Here is a 22,500-nt window from a genome sequence, read left to right as displayed (position 1 = left end):
ACCAGGACTTATCCAAGACTAAAACAGGACTGAACCAGAAGTAAAACAAGATTAAACCAGGACTAAAACCAGATCTAAAACCGACTAAAAATCACGACTGAACCAGGATTAAATCAGAGTTACAACCAAGACTAACAGAACTAAACCAGGTCTAATTAAGGACTAAACCAGGGTCTAAACCAAGTCTACAACCAGAACTAAACCTGGACTAAAAAAAGGATTACAACCAAAACTACATCAAACTAAATCAAGTCTAAACCAGGACAGAACCAGACACAAAGCAGGACCAAACCAAATCTGCAAGGAGAACGAAATCAAACTAAATCAGGATTAAACCAAGACTAAACCAGGGACTAAACCAGGGACAAACCAGGGACAAAACCAGGGACTAAACCAGGGACAAAACCAGGGACAAAACCAAGACTAAACCAGGGACAAAAACCAAGACTAAACCAGGGAAAACAGGACTAAACAGGGACAAACCAGGGACTAAAACCAGGACAAAACCAGGGACAAAACCAGGACTAAACCAGGGACAAAACAAGACTAAAACCAGGGACAAAACCGGACAAAACCAAGACTAAACCAGGACTAAACCAGGGACAAAACCAGACAAAACCAAGACTAAACCAGGGACAAAACCAGGGACTAAACCAGGGACAAAACCAAGACTAAACCAGGGACAAAACCAGGGACTAAACCAGGGACAAAACCAGGGACTAAACCAGGGACTAAACCAGGGACAAAACCAGGGACAAAACCAAGACTAAACCAGGGACAAAACCAGGGACAAAACCAGGGACAAAACCAAGTTTACAACCACAACTAAACCAGGACTATTACTAAAACTAAATCAAACTAAACCAAGTCTAAACCAGGACAAATCCAGACACAAACCAGAGCTAAACCAGGACTATAACCTGGACAAACCCTGGGACTAAAACCAGGTCTGCAACTAGAACAAAATTAAACTAAACCAGTACAAAACAAGGAACTTAACCAGAACTACAACCAGGACTAAACCAGGACTAAACCAGGTCTGCAACTAGAAGTAAATCTAAAAAACTAAACCAGGACAAAACAAGGAACTAAATCAAACTAAACCAGGACAAAACCCGGACAAAACCAGGATAAAACCAGGGACTAAACCGGGGACTAAATCAAGACTACAACCAGAACTATTACCAAAATTAGATCAAACTAAACCAAGTCTAAACCAGGACTAAACTAGACACAAACTAGGACCAAACCAAGTCTGCAACTAGAACTAAACAAAGTCTAAACCAGGACCAAACCAGAACTAAACCAGGACTAAAACCTGGACAAACCCTGGGACTAAAATTAGGACTAAACCAGGTCTGCAACCAGAACTAAATTAAAAAAACCAGGACAAAACCCGGACAAAACCAGGATAAAACCAGAACTAAACCAGGACTAAAACCAGAACTATTACCAAAATTAGATCAAACTAAACCAAGCCAAAAACCAGGACTAAACCAGACACAAACCAGGACCAAACCAAGTCTGCAACTAGAACTAAATCAAAACCAGTAACCAGTAACAAAACCAGACACAAACTAAACCAGGACTATAATCTGGACAAACTTTGGGACTAAAATCAGGACTAAACCAGGTCTGCAACAAGAACTAAATCAAACTAAACCAGGACAAAACCCCGACAAAACCAGGATAAAACCAGGGACTAAATCAAGACTACAACCAGAACTAAACCAGGACTAAACCAGGACTATAACCTGGACAAATCCTGGGACTAAAATCAGGACTAAACCAGGACTACAACCAGAACTAAACCAACACTAAATCAGGGACAAAACCAGACACAAACCAGGACCAAACCAGGACTATAACCTGGACAAATCCTGGGACTAAAATCAGGACTAAACCAGGACTACAACCAGAACTAAACCAAGACTAAATCAGGGACAAAACCAGACACAAACCAGGACCAAACCAGGACTAAACCAGGACTATAACCTGGACAAATCCTGGGACTAAAATCAGGACTAAACCAGGTCTGCAACCAGAACTAAATCAGGTCCAAAAGTAAGATGAAAACAACCTCTAAACCAGGTCTAACCCCGGACTCTACTCGAGTACTCACTTGGACAGGGACACGCCGCCGGCCTTCCCGATGAGCTCCTCGTGATGCAGAACCGCGTCGTTCCAGGGAATCTCCAGGAACTTGAGCAAAGTCCTCATCCACTTCTCCGGGTGCAGGACGAGCTGCTCGTAATGCACCGGCAGACACTTGTCGGACACGTCCAGACACTGCGTGTACATCGTCTCTATGGCGCGATTCCATTTGGTCAGACAGTCCCGGTAACTCCCCAAGTCGAACCCCGCGATCGTCACTTTCCGGGAGATCATGGAATGCACGGACGCCCTCCCGTCGCGGATCATGAGCACGAACTTCGCCTTTGGAAAAATTTTGGCTAAATACGACAGCGACTTCAGCGCGAACGGGTCCTTGTTGCACAGGAAGTTCGCCGGTTCTCCGTGTTTGACGATTATCTCCAGCAAAAACGCTTGCATGGCGGCGTCCAGAACCTCGTCCGTCACGCCCGCCTCGTCCAGTCGCATTTTCTCCCTCCCCGACCGGCTCCACATCTGCTTCATCGCCAAAATCCGCGGGATGACTCTGGTCTCTTCCCCGCAGCGGATCTCGGGGTGCGCGTCCAGCATGGCGCGCATCAGCGTCGTCCCGCTCCTCGGCACTCCTCCGATGAACACCAGGGGCATGTCCTTGCTGTAGAGGAACGGCGTGCTGAGGTTCTGGCCCGTCCGCAACGTGGTCCGCATGCTGCCCCCGACGGCGGACAGCGGGATGGCGACGCCGCTCTGGCCGCGTTCCTCGATCCTGTGGTGGCACTCCATGGCGTGACGTCCCAGGTAGAAGACGGTGACGGAGCTGATGACCAGGCAGGCGACGAGGAGGTTCTGCTTGAGTTTCCCGATCATGCTGACGGACATTGTACGGAGGAGGCGGAAGAGGGAGCGGGGAGGCCCGGGGTCAGGGGCGGCGGAGGCGGAGGTACCCAGGAATCAGCGCTGTTGGCCGGGGCGCGGACATGGATCAGGCCCCTCGACGCTCCGGCGGAGGACGGACCACCGCTCCATCGGGTCTAGAAACAAAAAGACAAGTTAAGTTAGAGACTCGACAAATCACACTTTTTAACTCCATTTTTCTGTGTTAATATTATTCCTTTGTCTGGAATGTTCCACAGTGCGGCATTAAACCTTTCCATCTTCAACCCAGACCAAGTTACAGGTCAGATCTGTGGAGAGGCGACCCCGCTAACAATCAGAATGTCTGTTTTTCTTTGTATTTTTGAGCTTTAAAACCACCTGTAATTGAATAAATGTAAAGTCGAGCTGTTTAATGTCTCACTGCGGAACATTCCAGGCAGAGCGACGACGTCTCCATAGAAACAAGCACAGAAAATTTTCCTCCATCGGAAAAGTTACACAGTGCACCTTTAATAATAAAAGATGAACCTGGCTTGCAATTTTAATCCTCCATGGAAATAGTTTTGATGTCATTTCCATAAAAATACGCAGGACGAGTAAGAGTCGGGTTTGTGGAGATGCGAGCCTCATCACAGTAAAAGAGTGTTTTTTTACATTTTTTTAGTGACATAAACACATCCAAACCTACAAAAACACACTTTAAAATACAAAGTTTCAGACTGTGGCTCAGTTCTTCCTCTACGTTTCCAAAGCACATGTTTTTAAATGTAAAAATACCATTAAAATATCATTAATATAACATTAAAAAACAAAAAGCTCAGTTAAAATTGATAGCCCCAGTATTGAAAAATGAGCTGGACAACACCGTCTGGAGACTTTACAACCACCAGGGATTAGGTTTTTTTTCGTCTTAAAACGTAACAAAACTGAACTGATATCGTGACCCGTGTATCGATACACGTATCGATATCCCCAATCCATGTGTCGTTCGTTCATTCGTTTTTCAATATAAAACAAAAAATAAGAAAATGAAAAAAACAACAGTTTTCTTCATTATTTGTCTCCAAAACCAAAATGAAAAAACAGATAATGATTTGTTTTTTCAGTTTTTGATTTTGTGTTTAAATGAAAAATGGAAAAAAAACTGATAATGGCCAGTTTCCATTTAAGTGACTCCTGTGACTGTGATGTCGGAGTTTTGCACTGCATATGGACTGAACCAGGACTGGTCCAGGTCCGGGACCAGACCGGGACTAGACCGGACTCCAAGCTTTGACTCCGACCCTGCCGTGGGCTCTGAGCCTCCGGTCTGGTCCCGGTCTGATCCCGGACCTGGATCAGTCCTGGTTCAGTCCGTATGTGGTGCAAAAGTTCGTCATCACAGTCACTGAAGTCACGTAAACAGGAAATGGCCGTTATCCGTTTTTTTCCATTTTTCATTTAAACACAAAATCAAAAACTGAAAAAACAAATCATTATCTGTTTTTTCATTTTGGTTTTGGAGACAAATAATGAAGAAAACTTGTTTTTTTGTTTTATATTGAAAAACGAATGAACGAACGACACACGGACTCTACAACCACTCGCCGACTCTACAGAACCCACGGACTAAACCAGGACTAAACCAGGACTAAACCAGGACTAAACCAAGACTAAACCAGGACTAAACCAAGACTAAACCAGGACTAAACCAGGACTAAAACAGGACTAAACCAGGACTAAACCAGGACTAAACCAGGACTAAACCAGGACTAAACCAGGACTAAACCAGGACTAAAACAGATTTAACTGCACTAAATCCTGCCGCGTGGACCGTGTCTCCTCGTCTTCTATCAATAATATTTTTAATTTGGTTCAGTAAAGTCTGGGCTTTTTATTTTCTTTAAGCAAACAAAACATCTTATGTGAAGATTTCCGAGTCTTTGTTTCTCTACAGCAAATCAAGTAATCCAAAGTATTCAGATTACATTACTCACTTTAAGTAACTTTATGGATTCTGTTACAAACTACATTTTGGTGTGTGTAATCTGTAATCTGTAGGGGATTACATTGCAACACTGGCGGCGTCGCTGCGGTCGGGCGGCCGGACCGTTAAACACACGCTATAGAAATGTACAGAAAGAAAAGAAAGAGGAAGTGCACTTTTCTGCGGTGGAGAAAAGAAACGGTCGCGAAGCCCGAGCCGTGTGTTTGAGGAACTTTAAATTACAGCTTACGACAAGTGTCCGACAAACGTACGCGAGCCACACAAGAGGAGAGTCTGACGCTCCTCTGCCCCTGCTTTCTCTCAAATGTCCCACAGTGCGGCATTAAACCTTTCTGTCTTCACGGAAACCAAACCAGATGGAGCTACAGGTCAGATCTGTGGAGAGGCGACCCGCTCACAGTCAGAATGTCTGTTTTTCCAAGTATTTTTGAGCTGTAAAACCACTTCTAATTGAATAAATGTAAAGTTGAGCTGTTTAAAGTCACACTGCGGAACATTCCAGGCAGAGCGGTGACGTATCCATAGAAACAAGCAGGTGACGGACCATCTATCGGAAAAGTTTCACAATGCACCTTTAACGATAAATAATAAAAATGGCTTTCAGTGTTAATTCTCCATGGACATAGATCTGATGTCAGCGGGACGAGGAAGAGTCGGGTTTGTGGAGATGCGAGTCTCATCACAGTAAAAGAGTGTTTTTATACATTTTTTCGGTGACAGAAACACATCCAAACCTACAAAAACACACTTTAAAATACAGTGTTACTGTGACTGGCTCACACTTCTTCCTCGAAGTCTCCAAACCACGTTTTTAACTTTAAAAATAGCATTAAAATATGTTTAAAAATACCATTAAAATGCATTTAAAATTACCAATAAAATACAATTAAAAAGCATTTTAAAATATCATTAAAATATGTTTAAAAATATAATTAAAATACGTTTAAAACTACCATTAAAATACATTTAAATCTACCATTAAAATATGTTTAAAAATATCATTAAAATACATTTTAAAATACCATTAAAATCTGTTTAAAAATACCAATAAAATACAATAAAAATACGTTTAAAACTACCACTAAAATACATTTAAAATTACATTAAAATAGCAATAAATATAACATTAAAAACACCAAAGCTTGATTAAAATTAGTGATGCACCGATACCAAAACTGGTTTGAATATCAGCGCCAGGAATGAAAAATTAGCTGAACCTCTGACCCTCTGACCCTCTGACCCTCTGACCCTCTGACCCTCTGCTCGTTTCCTCGCTGTATTTCTCGTTCCTCTCTCGTCTTTGGCTCTGCTCCTCTGACCCTCTCCTCTGCTCTTCTCTTCTTCTCCTCGTTTCTTTTCTGTATTTCTCGTTCTCTGGTCTTTGGCTCTTGTCCTCACGCAGCCTCTAAACATGACGAAACACAGACTCCCTCAGATCTGCACCGAGAGATAAGAACAGGACTGGACCCGGACTGAAGCAGGACTGAAGCAGGACTGAAGCAAGACTGAAGCAAGACTGGACCCAGACAGAACCCGGACTGAACCCGGACTGAACCCGGACTGAACCTAGACTAAAGCAGGACTGAACCAGGACTAAAGCAGGACTGAAGCAGGACTAAAGCAGGACTGAAGCAGGACTGAAGCAGGACTGAACCCGGACTGAACCCGGACTGAACCCGGACTGAACCAGGACTGAACCTAGACTAAAGCAGGACTGAACCAGGACTAAAGCAGGACTGAAGCAGGACTGAAGCAGGACTGAACCCGGACAGAACCCGGACTGAACCCGGACTGAACCCGGACTGAACCCGGACTGAACCTAGACTAAAGCAGGACTGAAGCAGGACTAAAGCAGGACTGAAGCAGGACTGAAGGACTGAACCCGGACTGAACCCGGACTGAACCCGGACTGAACCCGGACTGAACCCGGACTGAACCAGGACTGAACCAGGACTGAACCAGGACTGAAATAGGACAGAACCGAGACTGAACCCGGACTAAAGCAGGACTAAACCAGAACTGGACCTGGACTAAAGCAGTACTGAAACAGGACTGAACCCAAACTAAAGCTGGACTGAAGTAGGACCGGACCTAAGACTGAACCCAGGACTAAAGCAGGACTAAAGCAGGACTAAAGCAGGACTGAACCAGGACTAGACCTGGACTAAAGCAGGACTGAACCAGGACTAGACCTGGACTAAAGCAGGACTAAAGCAGGACTAAAGCAGGACTAAAGCAGGACTGAACCCAGGACTAAACCAGGGACTAAACCAGGACTAAACCAGGGACTAAACCAGGACTCAGTATAATAAAATCGTCCCATGTTTAAATCAGTTCTTGCAACATGGACTTTTCAGAACTTTTAACCACGTGATTCGAGCGTGTTTGAATTTTCTTTAATCGTTTATTTTTCCAAACATAATTTTGTTGTGCTGACGTTTACGGCGCCGTCAGCTCCCGCTGGACGCCGCAGTTTTCTAATGCACAAACTGACAAACTTATTTCTTTTATTAAATCATTTTAGATCAATACTGCGATTAAAAATGATAATTATAAACACATATAATTATCAAAGTGTTATGTGTGTGTGTGTTTTTGTTTACGTTTTCGTAACCTCGTATGTTCTTGTATCAGTTGCAGCCGCCTGTTCTACTTCCTCTTCACACATCCTCAAGCAAACACACACTCACTGCCCCTTGCCCTTGAGCAAACACCTCGAGCCATAAACTCGTCCGCAACCTTTTGCAAAAAACCACAACGTTGGCTCACAGCGTTAGTCAAACAGCGCTAAAAGACACAGACAAAGACACAAACAAATACGTCACTCCCCGACTCAGATGGTTCGTCACTACGGCAACACACATACTGCAAAAAAACACAAGTAATCTGCTGTTTTCTCTTTGTATTAAATCTTTAAATGTGTTTATTTTAAGTTAAATATAAGCCCAAAGATCGTGATAAAGCTGCGTTAAAGGTGTGAAAATGTGTGACTTTTTGGTTGGTAATATTTAGTTTCTAATCACTCATCACTCATCACTAATTCTCTCTCTCTCTCTCTCTCTCGGCACATTATCAATCTAGTCTATTTTCAAACATAAGTTTCACTGGATTATAAGGAGCATTAAGAGAAAATTATTAAAATTAATTTTAAATTATTTTAAATGCGCCTTATAGTCTGAAAAATACGGTATATATTTTTTTTTTCATTCAGGACTGTGGGCTTCTACCCTGTGTTTTTAAAGTTTCATTCATATGTTAATACGCCCTGTAATTTGCCCTGTTAGATGCTGTGTATGTTTTTGGACTTTGGAGTGTCAATGGTGAATGTATATGGGACAGATAAGGGGGTGTGTCTCCAACCTTTAGCATCTGTCAGTCTGTTATGGGACACATGTTGGGACAAAAGTGCTGTGTATTTTTCCATAAAGATGTTAACTCAACAGTTATGCTGGTATAAAAGGCATCCAGTGTTTCTGTGCATCAGTGGGGGAAACGCCGACCGCGTTGTCGAGGGACGACCGACGCACAGAGAGACGCCGCGTAGGCAGAATCATGCTGAATCAACTTGAATCTTGAGACCTGAATCTGCCTGACTCAAATAAAGAGACATGTGAGACCTTTTCTAACTCTTCAAGCCTCTTTCTTAAGATCTTCTGTTCAGGCTGCCTCCAGGAGAAGCTGACAGGACCTATACTAACTAATTCATGTTTCAGCTTCTTTTTATGTGCAACATTCTGTGGACTTTTTCCTATTCAGAAGATATAATATTGTGTTTTCAGTTGTTAATCGCTATGGCAACAGTCCTAATTTTTCATAATTCTGAAACCCATGGATAAGACACTGAACGTTTTCATTGCAGTTTTCTTATAAATACTTGGATAATTTCACTTTCTAATCGTCTATTTGTACTTAATCTATGTCCCAGTCTCGATCAGACTAATGTGAAAATATTTTTGAAAACATATGCCTGCTTGTTTCTATGGCGATGTCATTGCTCTGCGCTTAATGTTCCAGAATACGATACGAACAGGTCTATTTTACATTTATTCAGTTACAGTTGGTTTTAAAGCTCAAAAATACCTAGAAAAACAAACATTCTGACTGTGAAACTTGGTCTGGTTTGGTCTCCGTGACGACGTTTAATGTCATACTATGAGATTTCGAGTTTGTGTTTACAGCCAAACGGGATTTTACCAGTGTTTTTATCTTTCTAAAAAACATTCTTTGTGATTTCTATTAACTTAAACGCAAAAATGAACGAAGGTTTGAACTGACAGAGCTGTTTTAACCGTATCTGGAGTAAAATAAAGAATATAAAGTCAAGCAAAAGACTAGCATGACTCAGCAAATGACTCAAACAACAAACCGTAACTAAAAATAATGATTATAACAACAACAAATGACAAATAACAGAACAAATGACTCAAAAGACAAACCATAACTATAAATAACTACGGAAGCCGAGACGGGTCAAAACAAACAAATGCGACAACACAACAAAAAGCCACAGCACACCAAAAAAAAAAGCCACAGCACACCAAAAAAAAGCCAACAACAAAAACACAAAAACAACACAAACACAAAAAAAAGCCACAACACACCAAAAAAAAAGCCACAACACACCAAAAAAGCCACAACACACCAAAAAAAGCCACAACCACCAAAAAAAGCAAACACCAAAAAAGCACACACAAAAAAAAAAGCCACACACACCAAAAAAGCCACAACACACCCAAAAAAAAAAGCCACAACACACACAAAAAAAGCCACAACACACACAAAAAAGCACAAACACACAAAAAAAGCCACAACACACCAAAAAAAAGCCACAACACACCAAAAAAGCCACAACAACACCAAAAAAATTAAATAAGCCACAACGGAAATGACAGTGGGACTCTATTTTAATGCAAAATGCCTGCAACAAATAAAAATGCCTCAACACAAACGCAAATGCCGCAACACATTAAAAAGCCACAACACATTAACAAGCCACAACGGAAGTGACCGCGGGACTCTATTTTCCGACGGACCGATCAAGCGGCAAGTGAAGAAGAAGAACTACAACGTGAAAAGTAAAGGAACGGAGAAGTTGGAAACGTAAGTAAAAGTAATTTATTGTTTTATCATTATTTGTTTCACGTTGTAGTTCTTCTTCTTCACTTCACTTGAAAATAGAGTCCCGCGGTCAATTCCATTGTGGCTTTTTAATGTGTTGTGGCTTTTTAATGTGTTGCAGCATTTGCGTTTGTGTTGTGGTGTTTGTATTTGTTGTGGTGTTTGCATTAAAATAGAGTCCCGCAGTAATTTTTGTTGTGGCTTTTTTTTGGTGTGTTGCGGCTTTTTATTGCGTTGTGGCATTTGCATTTGTGTTGTGGAGTTTATTTTTATGCAAACGCTGCAACAAATACAGAGTCCCGCGGTCATTTTTGTTGTGTTCTGGCTTTTTGTTGTGTTGTCGCATTTGTATTTGTTGCGGCGTTTGCGTTTGTTGCGACCCTCTCGGCTTCCGTAAATAACAACTATTAACAACAACAACAAAAACTGACAAAAAACAGAACAAATGACTCAAAAAACACAGCCTCTCTTAGCTTCTCTAACAGAGGCCTAACAGAGGCGCTAATCTGCACATTCTCTGGAGATTGAGGGAGGAATTTCAACTATGTAAATATTGTTCTAATGGGGGCTGTTTACTGCGTCTGTCACCGAAGCAGAGCCGCTCTAGTCCCCGGGTCTGGTCCCTGGTCTGGTCCCTGGACTCGTCTGGGGTCACTGATGTCCCTATTTACCTGAGACAGTCCCAGTTTTGAGCCTTGATTTATACAAAACCAGTGATTTGTTCCAGTTTTATATGTCCGAGGTGTCTCTATTTTTGACCAATCCGACAGTAAAGAGAGACAGAAACTGACATTTGTTTTGGTAAAATACAGAAAATCTGCTTAAAAACGACCAAAACACAAAGAAAATGTGATTATAGTGACTCGTGTTTGTCATGAATGGGCCGAGTGCAAAACTTTTTTAAAAATTTCACACTCGATTCACAATTTTATTATTACCAACCACCAAAAAACAAAGGGTGACCCACTTTTTTCAATTTTGAAAATCTGGTCACCCCAGTCTAGTCCTCAGTGCAGTCGCAAGTCTAGTCGCTGGTCTAGTCCTCCATCTAGTCCTCATTCTAATCCACAGTCTAGTCCTCGTCTAGTCCAGTCGCTGGTCGAGTCTTCGGTCTAAGTCCACAGTCTAGTCCACAGTCTAGTCCACAGTCTAGTCCACAGTCTAGTCCACAGTCTAGTCCACAGTCTAGTCCACAGTCTAGTCCACAGTCTAGTCGCTGCTCTAGTCCCCAGTCTAGTCCCCAGTCTAGTCCCCCAGTCTAGTCCCCAGTCTAGTCCCCCAGTCCCCAGTCTAGTCCCCCAGTCTAGTCCCCCAGTCTAGTCCCCCAGTCTAGTCCCCGATGTAGTTCCCAGTCTAGACCCCATTCTAGTCCTCAGTCTAGACCAGTCCGTAGTCTAGTCCGTAGTCTAGTCCGTAGTCTAGTCTAGTCTAGTCTAGTAGTCTAGTCAGTCCCTCTAGTCTAGGTCTCAGTCACACTCAACACTCTAGTCCACTCACTCTAGTCTACTCTAGTCACTCTCAGACCACACTCTACACTCAGCACACTCTCACACTCTAGTAGACCACACTCTAGTCCAGTCTAGACCACACTCTAGCACACTCTAGCACACTCTAGACCACACTCTAGTCCACACTCTAGACACTCTAGACCACACTCTAGACCACACTCTAGTCCTAGTCCGTCACTCTAGTCCACACTCTAGTCACCACACTCTAGTCCACACTCTAGTCCACACTCTAGACCACACTCTAGTCCACACTCTAGTCCACACTCTAGACCACACTCTAGACCACACTCTAGACCACACTCTAGACCACACTCTAGTCCACACTCTAGTCCACACTCTAGTCCACACTCTAGTCCACACTCTAGTCCACACTCTAGTCCACACTCTAGACCCCATTAGTTCTGATATGGTCCTGGTTATTTATTTATTTAATTTTTTTTTACAGTTTTAAAAGTGATTTTGTTGTTTTTTATAAATATTTTGTTGTCGAGTCTTTGTGAAACCTCGTCTCAGTTTGTTGTAAATTCAGATTGTAAACAGACAAAGTGGAGTCTGCGTCTGATTAAACCACACTGATGCGTTCTGTCATTCACTATATTTAGCTCCTCTTTTCTCTCCGTCTCTCCTCCCTCTCTTCTTTTTCTTTCTCTCCGTCATAATGTTTTTCACCATTTTTATCTCCTCTCTCTCTCTCTCTCTCTCCTGTTTAGTCACTCTTCCTCTTTTACCTCCTTTCTCTTTCTCTTCCTCTACTCACTCACCAACTGCCCTCTCTCACGCCCACCACTTCTTCCTTCCTCTCTCCTCTTTCCATCCTTGTTTTCTCTCACACTTCAACCTCTCCTCCCTCCTTCTGCCTCTCCTTCCTTTCCTCTCTCCTCCCTTACGCCCTCCTCCCTTTCTGTCTCCTCTCTCTTCTCTCCTCCCTCTCTCTGTCCTCTCTTCTCTCCTTTCTCCCTCCTCTCATCCCTTTCTCCCTCCTTCCTCACTCTCCTCTGTCCTCCCTTTCTCCCCCTTTCTCTCTCCTCTCTTCCCTTCCTCTCTCTCCTCTCTCCCTCCTCCCTCTCTCTGTCCTCTCTTCTCTCCTCTCTTCTTTCTCCCTCCTCCCTTGTTCTGTCCTCCCTTTCTCTCTCTACCCTCCTTTCCTCCCTCCACCTCCTTCTCTCTCTCATCCTTTCCCTTCTTCTACCCTCTCTCCTCTTCCTTCCTTCCTCTCTTCTCTCCCTCCTTCCTCTCCTCCCTCTGTCTTCCTGTGAGTGAGTGATTCACGGGGGGGAATCTGCCAACACCTTTTGTCGTTTAGACCACGAGCTGTTCTGTGGCTCTTAAAGACACAGTCCCGCTTTAATATTCCACTTTCTGCACAAACCTCATCTCCACGGCAACACAGATTTAAAGCACACACACGGAACTTTTTACAACACCAAAGACGACGAGTTTTACTTTTCACACGCCACATTTTAGTTTCAGTTTTCAAAAATCTATATTCACCCAAAAAAACAGATGAACATGTTTTATGAGTGTCAGTTTTGGCTCCTCTCTCTTTGCTCTCCGTGCTAAGTCACTCCCCCTTCAGAGCGCCATCACAAAACAAGCCCACTAATGAAACTACAGCACATCGTGTCAGGTTTGTGAAGTTGTAAAGTGGTCCAGACGCCGGGGTCCAGACGCCGGGGTCCAGACGCCGGGGTCCAGACGCCGGGGTCCAGACGCCGGGGTCCAGACTTTAGTCTAGTCCTCCAGGTCCAGTCCCCCCGGATCTAGTCCCCTGGTCTTCTCCTGGTCTAGTCCCCTCTGGTCTAGTCCACCTGGCCTAGTCCACCTGGTCTAGTCCCCCTGGTCTAGTCCCCTCAGTTGGTCTAGTCCCCTAGTCTAGTCAGGTCTAGTCCTTCAGGTCTAGTCCCCTCTGGTCTAGTCCCCTCTGGTCTAGTCCCCTCCTGGTCTAGTCCCCTCTGGTCTAGTCCCCCTGGTCTAGTCCCCTCTGGTCTAGTCCTCTGGTCTAGTCCACTGGTCTAGGTCTAGTCCACCCTGGTCTAGTCCCTTCAGGTCTAGTCCCCTCAGGTCTAGTCCTTCAGGTCTAGTCCTAGTCCTTCAGGTCTAGTCCCCTCTGGTCTAGTCCCTCAGGTCCAGTCCCCTCTGGTCTAGTTCCACTTGGTCCAGTCCCCATTTGTTCTGATATGGTCCTGGTTATTTATTTTTTTTATTTTCTTTTTTCTATTTTTAAATATTTGATTGTTTTATAAATATTTAGTTGTAGAATCTGGGAAAACTCATCTTCACATTAATCAAATCATGTTCTGGTCCAAACAGAGTCCAGAACCGACCGTGTGTTTGTGCGAGGTTTGACTCAGAGCGATGACTCAGCACAAAAAAAAAAAAAAAAAAAGAAACTATGAAAAAGTGTTGTCATGACGCCGAAATTTCAAACTCAATTTTCGTTACTGAGGAAAAGACTCAAAACTCAGTACAGATTCTGAAACTACGATGAAAATAAAAAACACTCTGAGTCATTTCCAACATTAGATCATTGTATTTTCTTTTCCACACACAGAAACAGAAACAAAATGTGCAGATTTAGTCAAAACTTGAGAAACACGAGGACACGTGAGGAGATAAAGAGACGCTCTGTGGGTCTGGCCATTTTTCCTAAACAACAACGTAAATTCTCATTCTTATGGTCAAATTTTCACTAACAGTGCATCAAAACAGTTAATGAGGAGTTATTATTATTAGGGAAGTAAGAATAACTGAAATATCGTGATATCGTATCGTCAAAGTTCTCACAATAATATCGTGGAGACGGAGAGTGAACTACACAGACCATGATCCTTTGCTCCATTTCAGTGCAGACGACAAGAAGAAATAACAGTTAATCCGTGTGTCGTTCGTTCATTTGTTTTTCAAAATAAAACCAAAAATAAGAAAATGAAAAAAAACAACGATTTTCTTCATTATTTGTTTCCAAAACCAAAATGAAAAAACAAATAATGATTCGTTTTTTCAATTTGTTGTGTTTAAATGAAAAATGTTTACGTGACTGTGATGTCGGACTGAACCAGGACTGATCCAGGTCCGGAACCAGACCAGGACCAGACCGGGACCAGACCGGGACCAGACGGGACCAGAGACCAGGACCAGACCGGGACTGACAGACCGGGACCAGACCGGGACTGAGACCGGGACCGAGACCGGGACTCAGACCGGACCGAGAGGGAGAAGACCAGAGACCAGAGACGAGACCGGGACTGAGACGGGACTGAGACCGGGACAGAGACTGGGACCGAGACCGGACTGAGACGGGACTGAGACGGGGACTGAGACCGGGACGGGACAGAGTGGGGACCGGGACTGAGACCGGGACTGAGACGGGACTGAGACCGGGACCGAGACGGGACCGAGACCGGGACCAGAGGACTGAGACCTGAGACCAGAGTGGGACTGAGACGGGGACTGAGACCGGGACAGACCGGGACTGAGGACCAGACCGGGACTGACCGGGACTGGACGGGACTGAGACCGGGACTGAGACCGGGACTGAGACCGGGACTGAGACCGAGAGACCCGGACCGAGACCGGGACCGGAGACCGGGACTGAGACTGGACCGAGACCGGGACCGAGACCGAGGAGAGACGGGACTGAGACCAGTGGGACTGAGACCGGGACTGGGATCAGAGTGGGACCAGACCGGGACTGAGACCGGGACTGAGACCGGGACCGGGATCAGAGTGGGACCAGACCCTGACTGAGACGGGACTGAGACCGGGACCAGACCGGGACCAGACTGGGCTCTGAGCTTTGACTCCGAGCCTCAGCTTCAACGCTCTGGTCCTGCTGTGGGCTCTGAGCCTCGGATCTGGTCCGGCTCTGGTCTCGGTCTCAGTCCCGGTCTGGTCCTGGACCTGGATTAGTCCTGGTTCAGTCCGTATGCAGTGCAAAAACCCGGCATCGCAGTTTAAGTCACGTAAACGAGCGTTATCCGTTTTTTCCATTTTTCATTTAAACACAAAATCTAAAAATGAAAAAAAAAAAAAGAATCATAATCTGTTTGTTTTTTTTTTTTCATTTTGGTTTTGGAGACAAATAATGAAGAAAACTGTTGTTTTGTCGTTTTCTTATTTTTGGTTTTATATTGAAAAATGAATAAAAGAACGACACATGGATTGAGGAGTTTATCAGTCAGACGGTTTCTGTGCTTGGATTTGTTGATTTTCATTTGTTAAAAGGTCAAGATAAAATGAACCGAAGTAAACACTTTCACTTTCACTTTCACTGCACGTTTAGTACGAAGAGGAAACTGCACACGTCGACTTTTAACACACACGCGACGGTCAAAGGTTAAAGTGCAGCTGCATCTCACACATTCATGTCCCTCACTTCACACTCACAAATCACTGAGTTGAGCCACAGTCAAAAAGGAGCCACAGTCAAAAAGGAGCCAGAGTCAAAAAGGAGCCAGAGTCAAAAGGAGCCAGAGTCAAAAAGGAGCCAGAGTCAAAAAGGAGCCAGAGTCAAAAAGGAGCCAGAGTCAAAAAGGAGCCAGAGTCAGAAAGGAGCCAGAGTCAAAAAGGAGCCAGAGTCAGAAAGGAGCCAGAGTCAAAGCCAGAGCCAAAAGGAGGCAGAGTCGAAAAGGAGCCAAAAGGAGGCAGAGTCGAAAAGGAGCCAAAAGGAGGCAGAGTCGAAAAGGAGCCAAAAGGAGCCAGAGTCAGAAGGAGCCAGAGTCAAAAAGGAGCCAAAAGGAGGCAGAGTCGAAAAGGAGCCAAAGTCAAAAAGGAGCCAGAGCCAAAAAGGAGCCAGAGTCAAAAAGGAGCCAGAGTCAAAAAGGAGCCAGAGCCAGTCAAAAAGGAGCCAGAGTCAAAAAGGAGCCAGAGTCAGAGTCAGAAGGAGCCAGAAGAGCCACATGAGGACTTCATTGGGACCTGGATTGCTGCTGGTTTCATGTTGGTTTGTGAACAGGTCGAGTGAGTCAGAGTTTGACTCAGACAAACGACACCGAGATCAGATAAGAAAATATGAACTTGAGTCACGATTCTTCGACTCTTAATCCACAAGAGAAAAAAATCAGACGCAGCAGCTCAATAAAATCACAAAAACAAAGAGAAAAATATATATAAATGTAATTATATATTTTACTACATTTGTTTTGTGTTGAGTTACACTTGTGTCGACGTTTTCACTGTTTTGAGTAAAGTTGATGTTTTTCATTTTAACTCTGCAAAACTGAGTCGACTTTAAGAATCACAGTCGTGATTTTTTTGTCTTTTTTTCACTGAATCGAACTGACAGGTTCATTTTCATTTTTATATCAAAGCTAAACCCAGACTGGACCAGGACTAGACCAGGACTAAACCAGGACTAAACCAGGACTGGACCAGGACTAACCAGGACTGGACCAGGACTAAACCAGGACTAACCAGGACTAAACCAGGACTGGACCAGGACTAAACCAGGACTAAACCAGGACTAAACCAGGACTGGACCAGGACTGGACCAGGACTGGACCAGGACTGGACCAGGACTGACCAGGACTAACTAGGACTACACCAGGACTACACCAGGACTAAACCAGTACTAAACCAGGACTACACCAGGACTACACCAGGACTACACCAGGACTACACCAGTACTAAACCAGTACTAAACCAGGACTACACCAGGACTAAACCAGGACAGGACCAGGACTAGATCAGATCTAAACCAGGACTAAACCAGGACTAAACCAGGACTGGACCAGGACTAAACCAGGACTGGACCAGGACTGGACCAGGACTGAACCAGGACTACACCAGGACTACACCAGGACTAAACCAGTACTAAACCAGGACTAAACCAGGACTACACCAGGACTACACCAGGACTAAACCAGGACTACTACACCGGGACTACACCGGGACTACATCAGGACTGGACCAGGACTGGACCAGGACTAGATCAGATCTAAACCAGGAGCAGCCGAGCCGATTTTCTCCGCTGATGTTTTTTTTTTTTTTTTTTTTGTAATAAAAACACTAAAGTCTCTCTCAGTCTGGTCCATCGTTCCGGGAAAAGACTGGACATGTCTCTCGTTTCCATGGCAACGATCGGGCGTCAAGTATTTTCCTCCCGTTTGTCGCGTATTTTGACTCACCCGCCCCCCCGCCCGTAAAACTCCAGAACATTAAAACCCGACACGGTTCAGGACTCTGCGCTGGATCGAACAAAGTTTTTTCACGCTTGCGACGTGGGAACAATTTTAAACCACGACAGAAAGTTCCAGTAAGTAGATTTTGCGTCTTTCGCTCGTGATCCCAGACCCGGAGTCTGCCCCGAGTCTGACCCCGAGTCTGACCCCGAGTCTGACCCCAGCGCGGAGGGAGCGGAGCGTGAGAACCAGGTCTGACCCGGGGTTTAGACGCTTATGAAACCGGAGCGCAGAATCCTGACACTGAAAAAAAAAAAAAAATCAACACCTCTGAGAGTTCGTCTGAAAGAACCGAAACACGAGGAGCCGCGCCGCTTTGTCCCCGCGTCCGTCCCCGAAACAATCGAAAACAATCGGAGCGCGGAACAGAGACGCCCGGGGCTGTGGGGCGGGAGAGACACCAAACCTGCACCGAATCTGAGAACGACTGAGGAACACTGAGCTCAACACTCACGGGAAAAACTGGAGAAAAGAAAATCACAAAGGAACTGAAGTTAAAGGTCGAGTTTAATCTTCAAAATCATAAATGCTGCTACTCTGGTCTAAACCAGGTCTAAACCAGGTCTAAACCAGGTCTAAACCAGGTCTAAACCAGGACTAAACCAGGACTAAACCAGGACTAAACCAGGACTAAACCAGGTCTAAACCAGGTCTAAACCAGGACTAAAACCAGGTCTAAACCAGGTCTAAACCAGGTCTAAACCAGGTCTAAACCAGGTCTAAACCAGGACTAAACCAGGTCTAAACCAGGTCTAAACCAGGACTAAACCAGGACTAAACCTAAACCAGGACTAAACCAGGTCTAAACCAGGACTAAACCAGGTCTAAACCAGGACTAAACCAGGACTAAACCAGGACTAAACCAGGACTAAACCAGGACTGAAAACCAGGACTGAAAACCAGGACTGAAAACCAGGACTAAACCAGGACTAAACCAGGTCTAAACCAGGTCTAAACCAGGACTAAACCAGGTCTAAACCAGGTCTAAACCAGGTCTAAACCAGGTCTAAACCAGGTCTAAAACCACTAAACCAGGTCTAAACCAGGACTAAACCAGGTCTAAACCAGGTCTAAACCAGGTCTAAACCAGGACTAAACCAGGTCTAAACCAGGACTAACCAACTAAACCAGGTCTAAACCAGGACTAAACCAGGACTAAACCAGGTCTAAACCAGGTCTAAACCAGGTCTAAGCCAGGTCTGGACCGCGACTAAGCTAGGTCTGGACCAGGACTGGACCAGGACTAAGCCAGGTCTGGACCGGGACTAAACCGGGACTAAACCAGGTCTGGACCGGGACTAAACCAGGTCTGGACCGGGACTAAACCGGGACTAAACCAGGTCTGGACCAGGACTAAACCAGGTCTAAACCAGGTCTAAACCAGGTCTGGACCAGGACTAAACCAGGACTAAACCAGGTCTGGACCAGGACTAAACCAGGTCCAAACCAGGACTAAACCAGGTCTGGACCAGGACTAAACCAGGTCCAAACCAGGACTAAACCAGGTCCGAACCAGGACTAAACCAGGTCCAAACCAGGACTAGTGCACAAGACAAACAATAAATCTATTTTTTCTGAAAGAAAATCTGACAGAATAAATGAGATTCTGAAGAGTCTGAGTTTTGGTCAAATGTGCAACGGACTTGAAGAAAAGAAGAGCTGGTTTCAGTTTTACACTTCGTCACTTTCTCACCTCAGAGTGTGAAAACAAAGAGTGAGACCTGTGAAAAATAAATAAATAAACGCTCATTATTTTGTTGCAAGCAGGACTAAACCAGAACTGAACCAGGACTGAACCAGGTCTAAACCAGAACTGAACCAGGTCTAAACCAGGACTAAAACAGATCTAAACCATGTGTAAAACAGGACTAAACCAGAACTGAACCAGTCTAAACCAGGTCTAAACCAGGTCAAACCAGGTCTAAACCAGGACTAAACCAGATCTAAACCATGTGTAAAACAGGACTAAACCAGAACTGAACCAGGACTGAGTGTCGGGACTCGGTCTCTCCGTCTCTCGAGCCCAAGATTAGTCCTGGTTTATTTATTTTAAGCTGAACTACAGACAAACATGCACATTTTTTTACCCTATGCACACGCAGATTTCTGAAAGTTTCGTTTTCAGCCACGAATCTGCACGCGACGTGAAGAGAAAAAAGTGAGAGAAAGAGAAAACACGACTCCCAATAAGGATCAGGCTCCCGTCATTCGCTTCAAAGAGCCGTTTCGTTCACGACCGACCCAGCACTACTAGCTAGTAAATGTCGATCATTCACACCTCTGTTCACAGCTCATTTACATATCAATGCAGGTCCAGTAACAAATATACGACCAATATAAACACTTTACAACAGACCAATAGAAAACAGCCTGTTTATGTGTGAGAGCGACAGCAGATAATCAATAACCAATCAGAACGAACCAAAACTAGCTTCAAAGTCGACATATTTCCAACACTCAGCCTCACACAGGCTCCTCCCACATCACAAGTCTGAACTAATAAATGTCCTTTTAATCCAGACTCAAACCGATTGTCCGTAAAAAGAAAATAATCTCAATGTTTGGATCCAAGTCTACGTTCAGACTGCAGGGCTTAACGCTCAATTCCGATTTTTTTTGTGAAATCCGATGTTTTTTCGAGGTCGTTCACATTTCCAGTTAAATGTGACTTGTATGTGACTCCAGTGTGAACATTAAACGGCCCAAAAGTGTCCCACATGTGACACTGGAGACACGACGACGTCAACCGCAGCGAGCGTCTCTGTGTTTACAGAAGTTGTCCAAACATGGACGCAGCATCGAGCACCTGGAGATTTTAAAGTTCCTCTCGTTCCTCTCGAAGGAGAAGGACGAGGTTTTTTGGTCGTGGTGTTTTGTGGTGAGTGGAGATGTGCTTCACTTCAGTCACACAGAGTTTATTAACAATTTTCTCCTACTTCAGTGCAGAATAGTGACGTTTGTGTCTTGTTGATAACGTGTAGGTGGATGAATGCACTTTGGCCGTTCAGACTGAAGTCACATGTCAAAAGATCAGATATGTATCAGTTTCAGGAGCACATATCCAAGTGTCCTGGGTCACATTTGAAAAAATCAGATCTGTGTGGTTCAGACTGTCATTAAAAGATCAGATACAGGAACATAGAGGCCAAAAAATCGGATTTGGGTCACTTCAGGCTGCAGTCTGAACGTAGCCTATGTCTGTGGGTGTAAACAAACACAGGTGAGTGACGTGACTCTGTGGTGTGTTCAGGGACAGTACGACACACACACACAGACAAATGACTCCACAGATAAATACTGATGCGATATGTCTCCAGGTGCCCATATCAGCCGACCCTAATATAGAGGCTTTGCACCGTCACGTGACCCTACAGCAACAGAACCTACGCCGCCATGACACCAGACACACTATGTCACTGACTTCAGCAGCATCGGAGAAACATGGGCAGGTTTTGTTGTGTATTTGGTTGTTCTAGAAGCTCTGAAAGGGATAAAATGATTCGTTTCTTCACTGTTCCTCTGGAAATTACTCATCAGAAGCTCAAACAAGGGAATTATCGAAAAAAAGACACAGATTATGGCTAGAAAACATAAACCACGAAGAGATTTCCAATGGTCCCATCAAGACACACGAAGTTTCATCAAGATTTTGCTATTTAAATTGTTTCACATTTACTGAATTAAATTTTCATTATTTTATCCAGGAAAACCCACACTAGTTTAGGATTCAACGAACCCACACTGGGCTCCTGTGATCAACATGAACCTCGAAAGAATCGACCATGAAAAGATCCTCGCGAACGTTAGAAAGATCCACTCAGAAAAAACGATTCATTCTAGAAGACATAGATGTGGATAAACAAGACAATAAAGAAAACATGGTCCTACGACGAGTGACATGTTTATATGTGCTGGAACATACAGTTTCTACTCACACTCACACTGCAAATGTTTTTTTTTTACATTTTAGTTCAGTAAATGTGCTTCTCTCATGAAATAAACTATGAAACTATTTAAATACCGTAGGAAATCTCTTCGTGGTTTATGTTCTCTAGACATAAGTCCCTTTTTTTTTCGATAATTCCCTTGTTTGATCCTGATGAGTCATTATCAGAGGAACAGTGAAGAAATGAATCGTTTTATCCCTTTCAGAGCGTCTAGAACAACCAAATACACAACAAAACCTGCCCATGTTTCTCCGATGCTGCTGAAGTCAGTGACATAGTGTGTCTGGTGTCATGGCGGCGTAGGTTCTGTTGCTGTAGGGTCACGTGACGGTGCAAAGCCTCTATTGTCTAAAGAAAGAGTGTTTTTTTTTATTAATCATCGTGGATTATCGTGTTCAGTAATAAATATCAAGTATCGAGTCTTTTGTTTAGAATCAAAATCAAGTTTGAAGTTTGAGAATCGTGACTCAGACGTTTTTGTTTTTTTTGTAACTCAGAGACTTGTTGGTGCAGCTCCGAACTCAGCGGAGAAAACCAAACAGAAACAGAGAGAGAGAGAGGGAGAGAGGAGAGAGAGAGAGGGAGAGAGAGAGGGGAGCCGTGAATGGAGTGATTGTGTTTGAGGACGGAGGTGTGAAGCGTTTGATCTGCGGTGAGCCTCACGTTTCACTCCTCTCGTCTGGAGCGCGCCCGTGTTTAAATTAATCGCCCCCTCGCACTGTTACTGATACTGGAGCCTCCGGAGGAATCGATCTGAGAGAGAGAGAGAGAGG

The 22,500-nt window shown here is 44.3% G+C and overlaps 1 protein-coding gene across 2 annotated transcripts in view; it reads right to left on the bottom strand.

Annotated features, from left to right (window-relative positions):
* The window catches only part of tpst1 (tyrosylprotein sulfotransferase 1), a 49,861-nt gene extending 46,718 nt beyond the window's left edge, over positions 1-3,143 (bottom strand). For both annotated transcript variants that reach the window (XM_055147698.1, XM_020933664.2), the window contains exon 1: positions 2,123-3,143. In XM_055147698.1, coding sequence (XP_055003673.1) covers positions 2,123-2,991 — 869 coding nt within the window. In that variant the 5' untranslated portion in view covers positions 2,992-3,143. The remainder of the gene's footprint in view (positions 1-2,122) is intronic.
* Positions 3,144-22,500: the final 19,357 nt, after the last annotated feature.

Source organism: Boleophthalmus pectinirostris, unplaced genomic scaffold (genome assembly GCF_026225935.1).
Source record: "Boleophthalmus pectinirostris isolate CB_2022bp ecotype Guang Dong unplaced genomic scaffold, ASM2622593v1 HiC_scaffold_9, whole genome shotgun sequence".
NCBI lineage: Eukaryota > Metazoa > Chordata > Actinopteri > Gobiiformes > Gobiidae > Boleophthalmus > Boleophthalmus pectinirostris.
The sequence above is the reverse complement of the archived record's forward strand: the minus strand, read 5'-3'. Positions and strand labels throughout refer to the sequence as shown.